Below are 8330 nucleotides of genomic sequence, written 5' to 3'. Positions count from 1 at the left end.
AATACATGAATTGTCATTTAATCCTCAAAACCCTGAGATGCAGGTTTAGGTGAAAAAAGTGAGATTTAATTAACTTGCTTAAAGTTACAGGGGAAGTAAGTTCGGGGCAGAGATTCAAACCCAGCTTAAATGCTGTATTGGCTCCCTCCCCTTAATGCTGTATTGCCCTCAGGTGTGCTTAAAATTTTTCCTTGAAGGGGAAAAAATCAGTCTGTCTGTATGTGTGTACAATAGAAACCCTCTTATCTGGTTGGTAGATTAAAAGAAGAAGTCATAATAAGAAATCATAAAAGACACTGGTTAGTTTTTTTTGAATCTTAATCTGTTATTGGTAATCTTTTTGATTTCAGCCATTGCTCTGGGTATGGATCCTTTGACTGGAATTCTGTATTTCTTCCACAAACCACTCCTATAATGTATGCAGTTTCAGATTCTTTGAAAGTAGAGTAAGTTCTTAGACATAAGATCTTAAGGCCTTAAGGCATTAAGTGTATAATGACCCTTTTTTCATGAGTTTTTTTCTCCTGCCTTTGGTCATCTTATTTGCCTCTCATTTGACAATTGTTTTTATTGAGTCCAAAGCATTTCACCTAATTTTTGTGCTAATACCTTTTGCATTATGTATTTCTATTTCATTGGCTTGTGTAATATTTTATTATGTAATTGCAGTACCTTGTACATCTGGTATAAATAGGTTGGAGAATGTGATTAAGCCTTGTTAGTGATGCATACACACCTGGGAGAAAAGTTGCAACAGTGTCAATTTCCTAAGTGTAATCTACCAGCTTTAAGAATTCAGCTTGTGGTGGACATGGTTCAGTGTATTTACTATGGAGGTGGAGAACATCGCTTATACTCCAGTAAGCTGGTTAAATAGGAATCACTTAAGCAAGCTTCTGCTATACTTTGAGGAGATATTTCATGTGTAGCTGACAGTTATACTATGGAAAAAATTCCTATCCTTTGATTAGGAAAATAATGTTTAGTAAGCAAATTTTACAATAATAGAGTACAATAATAGAGTAATATCCTATAGAGTGAATTTCTTGAAAAAGGTGGACAAGTGAGAGGACCAGTACAGTAAATCAGGAATAGATTCCCAAAGGATATAGAGACCTTAAATTGGAAGAACAGGGACTTCCCTGGTGGTCTAGTGTTAGGACTCCACGCTTTCACTGCCAAGTTCAGTTCAGTTCAGTTGCTCAGTTGTGTCCGACTCTTTGCAACCGCATGAATTGCAGCACGCCAGGCCTCCCTGTCCATCACCAACTTCTGGAGTTCACTCAAACTCACGTCCATCAAGTTGGTGATGCCATCCAGCCATCTCATCCTCTGTCGTCCCCTTCTCCTCCTGCCCCCAATCCCTCCCAGCATCAGAGTCTTCCAATGAATCAACTCTTCGCATGAGGTGGCCAAAGTACTGGAATTTCAGCTTTAGCATCATTCCTTCCAAAGAAATCCCAGGGCTGATCTCCTTCAGAATGGACTGGTTGGATCTCCTTGCAGTCCAAGGGACTCTCAAGAGTCTTCTCCAACACCACAGTTCAAAAGCATCAATTCTTTGGCGCTCAGCCTTCTTCACAGTCCAACTCACATCCATACGTGACCACTGGGAAAACCATAGCCTTGACTAGACGGACTTTTGTTGGCAAAGTAATGTCTCTGCTTTTGAATAAGCTATCTAGGTTGGTCATAACTTTCCTTCCAAGGAGTAAGCATCTTTTAATTTCATGGCTGCAGTCACCATCTGCAGTGATTTTGGAGCCCAGAAAAATAAAGTCTGACACTGTTTCTACTGTTTCCCCATCTATTTCCCATGAAGTGATGGGACCAGATGCCACGATCTTAGTTTTCTGAATGTTGAGCTTTAAGCCAACTTTTTCACTCTCCTCTTTCACTTTCATCAAGAGGCTTTTTAGTTCCTCTTCACTTTCTCACTGCCAAGGGCACAGGTTTAATCCCAGTCAGGGAACTGAGATTCCCGCATGCTGGGGCCAAAAAATAAAAGTTTTAGTAGAAGGAAACTAAACTGTCTTCCTAATTCTGATGAGCCTATTGGGAGAATATTGAACCTTTGTTTAAATTTCATTTAGGAAAAGGTATAGGAGATTTTGGGCCTTCCAGGTGGCTCAGTGGGTCAAGAAGCCAACTGTAATGCAGGAGACACAGGTGACACAGATTCAATCCCTGGGTCAGGAAAACCCCCTGGAGGAGGAAATGGCGCCCCACTCCAGTATTCTTGCCTGGGGAATCCCACGGACAGAGGAGCCTGGTGGGCTACAGTCCAAGGGGTCACAAAGACTCAGACACAACAGAGTGTACACACACATATAGGAGATTTTAAGATTGATAACCTCCCATTAGCAACAAGATAGAATGGTTGTAGGGACTGCATTAAATATTGTAGCCAGGTATGTTCCTGGACTGGATTCCAAAAAGGTATTAACAAATAGGCCTGATACATAAAGGGGAAAAAGATGGATGGTGTAAATGACTACTTCTGAGAATCCACTTGCTTAAAATCTCTGGAGTTAAAGTAAGTGATCACTGGAGCTAAAGGGGGCAGTCAGTAATGAATAAGAATTTTCTTTATAAGAAAACTTGTCAGCTTTTAAACACTTTAAATCTTTTGACTCAGTTTAATTTCTCTGTTTGTTAATCCTAAATAATTAACAAATTTGCAGAAAGCTCTATGTACAAAATTTACTCCAAAAAATTGGAAATGAACAAGTTTTCATCTTGTGGGAATCATTAAATATGTAAAGACTTAGCCTAGTGTCAGATACATAGTAAAGGTTTAATAAATATTCCTTATGGAGAATGATTTCTAAAGAAGAAAAGGGCTAAGTCAACTGATGCTAGGTTATAGTGTTAACTGAAATCAAAAGAGCATCCTTATGCTAAACTGTTCTCTCAAGCTTCATTTTTTCAAAACCCTGTGGCATTCTAGAATATTTTTCTGGTAAAGAGCTTTAGTAATTAGAGGGCTCCTCAATCTAGCAGTTGTGTATAAAGTGAAGGTGAAAGTCGCTCAGTGGTGTCCGACTCTTTGCAACCCCATGGGCTATACAGTTCATGGAATTCTCTAGGTCAGAATACTGGAATGGGTAGCCTTTCCCTCCAGGGGATCCTCTCCAGGGACTCTTCCCAACTCAGGGATCGAACTCAGGTCTCCTGCATTGCAGGCAGATTCTTTACCAGCTGAGCCACAAGGGAAGCCCAGTTGCTGTATATTGTCACCCTGCTTATTTAACTTCTATGCAGAGTACATCATGAGAAACGCTGGACTAGAAGAAACACAAGCTGGAATCAAGATTGCCGGGAGAAATCTCAATAACCTCAGATATGCAGATGACACCACCCTTATGGCAGAAAGTGAAGAGGAACTCAAAAGCCTCTTGATGAAAGTGAAAGAGGAGAGTGAAAAAGTTGGCTTAAAGCTCAACATTCGGAAAACGAAGATCATGGCATCCGGTCCCATCACTTCATGGGAAATAGATGGGGAAACAGTGGAAACAGTGTCAGACTTTATTTTTGGGGGCTCCAAAATCACTGCAGATTGTGACTGCAGCCATGAAATTAAAAGATGCTTATTCCTTGGAAGGAAAGTTATGACCAACCTAGATAGCTTATTCAAAAGCAGAGACATTAGTTTGCTGACTAAGGTCCGTCTAGTCAAGGCTGTGGTTTTCCCAGTGGTCACGTATGGATGTGAGAGTTGGACTGTGAAGAAGGCTGAGCACCAGAGAATTGATGCTTTTGAACTGTGGTGTTGGAGAAGACTCTTGAGAGTCCCTTGGACTGCAAGGAGATCAGCCCTGGGATTTCTTTGGAAGGACTGATGCTAAAGCTGAAACTCCAGTACTTTGGCTACCTCATGCGCAGAGTTGATTCATTGGAAAAGACTCTGATGCTAGGAGGGATTGGGGGCAGGAGGAGAAGGGGACGACCGAGGATAAGATGACTGGATGGCATCACTGACTCAATGGACGTGAGTCTGAATGAACTCTGGGAGTTGGTGATGGACAGGGAGGCCTGGCGTGCTGTGATTCATGGGGTTGCAAAGAGTTGGACACGACTGAGCGACTGAACTGAACTGAACTGAAGATTTAAAAATGGTCAGTTTTTGTCAATGTATGGCAAAAACCACTATAATATTGTGAAGTAATTAGCATTCAATTGAAATAAATAAATTAAAAAATAAATAAATAAAAATGGTCAGTTTAATACTGCCATATAAGCTCCAAAAATCAAGCCTAATAAATTACTTAATTATTTTGGGGTATAGGTTCAAAAGATACACAAAGATGTACACTGTTAGCAGTTTGTTATATTCTTCTAGAAGTATTCCACGTATATGCAAGTGTGTGAGAAGTATCTGGTTTTACACAAATGCTATCGTAATCGTACACATTGTTGTGCAATTTGCTTTTTGCATTTTTTTTGGAGCTCTTTCCGTACCAGTATATTCTACCTTATTTTTTTTAAAGGGTGCATACATATGGATATATCCTAAATTAACAAGTATCATCGACAGATACTGTGTTTGTTTCTAGTTGTTAGTACAGCCTGATGCAGTGACTCTGTCGTGCTATTTCCGAAGATGGTTACTAATGTTGGGCTCTGGGTATCTTGGGAGAAGGCAATGGCACCCCACTCCAGTACTCTTGTCTGGAAAATCCCATGGACGGAGGAGCCTGGTGGGCTGTAGTCCATGGGGTCGCTAGGAGTCGGACACGACTGAGCAACTTCACTTTCACTTTTCACTTTCATTTATTGGAGAAGGAAATGGCAACCCACTCCAGTGTTCTTGCCTGGAGAATCCCAGGGGCAGGGGAGCCTGGTGGGCTGCCATCTCTGGGGTCGCACAGAGTCGGACACAAATGAAGCGACTTAGCAGCAGCAGCAGCTGGGTATCTTATTTGTTGAAGTCTGTGCTTCATGAAGACTATTAATGAAGATTTCCTCCTTGCCCTTTACTTTGGATGATGTTTGTGGAGTGTCAAACCCAAATCCTTGGTAGATATAATGGAATTGTTAATATGAAGTGTACAGTATTGCCAAACAGGCTTCTTCTAGGATATCAAGTATTTTCCATGGATCAAGTATTTATATGGATCTTCCTAAATTTAGGGGTTGTGGGTAAGTGAGTAGTTTCAGCATCTCTTTAAAGAGTTTATCCTTGAATAAAGCAGGCAGAATAAGATGGACAAGAGGAGTATGATGGGGTATATTAAGAGCATTTGTGAGATAATAGAAGATCCTCTAACCTTTGACTTCACTTGGCATTGTGGTCTTTGCTGAGTTTGGTCAGTAAGAAAAATCCTTTGAGGAAAGAAGCCTCCAACTAAGCATTTTAATAGGAAGGATGCTTAATTTTAGATTAGATTACTAGTTTGGAATGAGACCTAGGATTGTTGCTAGGAGCAGAGGATAATGAGAAAACAAACATTTACAAAGAACAGTTTATAAGTTGTTTTCAGGTGCCTTACTTGGTGATTCTCACAGCAAGCCTGTGAGTTAAATATGATTGCTGTTTGCATTTCACAGATGCGATAACTGAGGGTTGAAAAGGTTAAATTACTAGATATCCATAATCACACAGCTGATGAGTGACGGAGCAATCAATGTTCTTACACCATATAAACCATATCAACTATTTCCTTTCCTTGAAATTTACAATGAAGTGTTTACAGTTTCATCAGTTATCACTGAGTTTTGTCACTTCAGAAAGAGTAACAGGGAATCGGCTTCAGCCCTCCTTTTTCTGTTGTCCCTGGATTGACTACTTGGTACGTGTACCCCCACCCTCCAATATTTGGGCAGGTTAGTGGTGAAGTGAGAGGGTTAAAAATTGAATACAGAGCTATATAGAATGGAGGTTTTCTTCTTTTTCTTTCTTTTTTGCAGCTTAAAAAGAGTGTATAAAAAGGTGTGAAAGTCAGAAATGTTCCAGTAATTGACCAGGACTGGGATCTCAAGCAAGATCCATGGACCTTAAAGTTGAAAAGGTGAGAATAGAAAGTGTAGTACCTGAAGAAAAAAAAAATTCTATTACTATGACACTAGGAAAACTTGAAAATTAAGCACAGTCGTTTTCTTTGGCCTCTACCACGGATCTGTTTAGAGGCCAAAGCAAACGACTCTGCTTAATTTTCAAGTTTTCCTAGTGTCATAGTAATAGAATTTTTTTTTTCTTCAGGTACTAAACTTTCTATTCTCACCTTTTCCACGGCCTCTACCACGAAACTGTTTAGACTTCCCTGGTGGCGCAGATGGTAAAGCGTCTGTCTACAATGCGGGAGACCCTGGTTCCATCCCTGGGTTGGGAAGATCCCCCTGGAGAAGGAAATGGCAATCCACTCCAGGACTATTGCCTGGAAAATCTCATGGACAGAGGAGCCTGGTAAGCTACAGTCCACGCGGTTGCAAAGAGTTGGACACGGCTGAGCGACTTCACTATATTCACTATATGGATCTGTTTAGTGTGAATTTCAAATATAACAATGTTTTAGTTTTAATTCCAAGTCTTTTATGGAAGGCATGCCATTTGCTCTTACTCTCTTCCTAGTTTTGGAATTGTCTACTCCATAACATTTTCTTGGAGGTTCAAGATATTCTACTTTACTGTGATTATTATATAATTTTAATGTAATTCTTTGTCTATGACACTTGCGGTGGGATTTAAAAGATAATTGAGGGTTGGAAATAATGTTTGGGGGGTTAGTCGCTAAGTCGTGTCTGGCTCTTGCAACCCCACGGACTGCAGCCAGCTAGGCTCCTCTGTTCATGGGATTCTCCAGGCAAGATTACTGGAGGGGGTTGCCATTTCCTTATCCCTTCCCAACCCAGGAATCGAACCCACGTCTTTTGCACTGCAGGCAAAGTCTTTACCAACTGAGCTATGAGGGAAGCCAAGGTACTAGGCTCTCCTACCACCTCGATTATTGTTACGACCATTTTATAGATGAGAATAACTGAGGCTAGCTATGTTACCTTGTCGCCCAGGTACAGAGTTAAGATATGCACTTACATAAACATAAATCGAAACAAGACAACTTTACAGTATCGAAGCCACGATTAGGTGGTAAGGGTGGCCCTGTGAAGCAAAAACAGCATTTGCTGCACCACAGGCACACCTGCTTCTACAAATGAACTTTCCAACGTGGCGACAGAGTTGCGTGCCTAGGAGTGAAACCTTGGGGGTAAGCACCCACTAAGGGTTCCTGCGTGTGGTGGGGAAGACAGGGGACTTTCCACGTGGAAAGCAGCACCGAAGAGCCCTCGGTGTTCTGGGTTTAAGGAAGTTGGTTGGGGGAGGGGGCTTGCCCTGCGGCTGCGTCCTGCTCCCCGCGCCCTCCCCCTCCCCGCCTCTGCTGCCGCTAAACCCCGGAGAGCGGAGCGTGCACGGTGAGATTCCTCGGCGGGCCTGGCAGCGGCTGCTGGGCATGCTCAGTGGGCAGGACCCGTTAGAGTGGCGAGTAAGGAAGCGTTGGCTCTTCTCTAGGCTGCCTTCCCCGGTTCAGGCCCCGGCCCTGGGCTTTTGTGTGCGCAGAGCCGCAGCCGCCGCTGCCTCCTCGCGGGGCCGCCCGACCCCAGATGCCGTCTGGCCTGTCCGGTGTCCGCCGTTAACCTCGCCGCGCAGCCGGAGGAGGAGCGGGGCGGGGCGGGGCCGGCGGGCCGGCGGGCCGGCAGCCGGGCGGGCAGGAGGGCCCGGCCGGGGGTGGGGGTGGGGGTGGGTGCGGGGAGTCCCGCTGGGGGTGGGGGGAGGGGGCGGGCGTGGAGTCACGGGGGTGGGGTCACCGGCGGTGGCTCGGGGAGGCCGACCGGGAAGGGAGGGGGCCGTGGGGGCGGCTCGGAGGAACCAGCCCCGGCTGGGGAGCAGCGGCGACTCCGGGGGCCGGGGGCCACGGCTTTCCGAGCTTCGGTGTGAGGCCGCCGCGGGCCCCGTCTTCCGGCGGCCGCCCGAGTTTGTGGTGATTGTTGCCGCCGCCGCCGCCACCGCCCCGGCTGCCATCTCCTCCTCCTCCTCCCGGGCCGCCGCCTCCTCCTCTTCCTCCTCCTCCTGGGCCGGGTCGATCCCCTCCCCGCTGCCGCCTCCTCCTGGGCTGGGCCCGCGGTGTCTCGTCCCCTCGCGGAGCCGCTCCTGCCGCCGCAGCCGCCGCCGCCTCCTCATTCATCCTCGTGCACCATAGGCGGCACAGGCACCAAGATGTCCAACCGAGTGGTCTGCCGGGAAGCCAGTCACGCCGGGAGCTGGTACACAGCCTCAGGTAGGGCCCCAGGCCGGCCGGCCCGCCCGCCGCTGCCGCCGCCTGGCCCGGCGCCCG

General features: G+C 45.4%; 1 protein-coding gene across 4 annotated transcripts in view; it reads left to right on the top strand.

Annotated features, from left to right (window-relative positions):
• The first annotated feature begins 7386 nt into the window (after window positions 1–7386).
• Window positions 7387–8330, top strand: part of MEMO1 (mediator of cell motility 1) — a 109626-nt gene continuing 108682 nt past the window's right edge. The window contains exons 1-2 of one of the 4 annotated variants that reach the window (XM_040224588.1): window positions 7387–7481; window positions 8196–8273. In XM_040224588.1, the coding sequence (XP_040080522.1) occupies window positions 8213–8273 (61 nt within the window). In that variant the 5' untranslated portion in view covers window positions 7387–7481; window positions 8196–8212. Of the gene's footprint in view, window positions 7482–7762; window positions 8274–8330 lie in introns of those variants that run through there. The other 3 variants (XM_040224590.1, XM_040224587.1, XR_005718375.1) reach the window with 3 other exon arrangements.

This window comes from Oryx dammah, unplaced genomic scaffold (assembly GCF_014754425.2).
Source record: "Oryx dammah isolate SB20612 unplaced genomic scaffold, SCBI_Odam_1.1 HiC_scaffold_25, whole genome shotgun sequence".
Lineage (NCBI taxonomy): Eukaryota > Metazoa > Chordata > Mammalia > Artiodactyla > Bovidae > Oryx > Oryx dammah.
The sequence above is the reverse complement of the archived record's forward strand: the minus strand, read 5'-3'. Positions and strand labels throughout refer to the sequence as shown.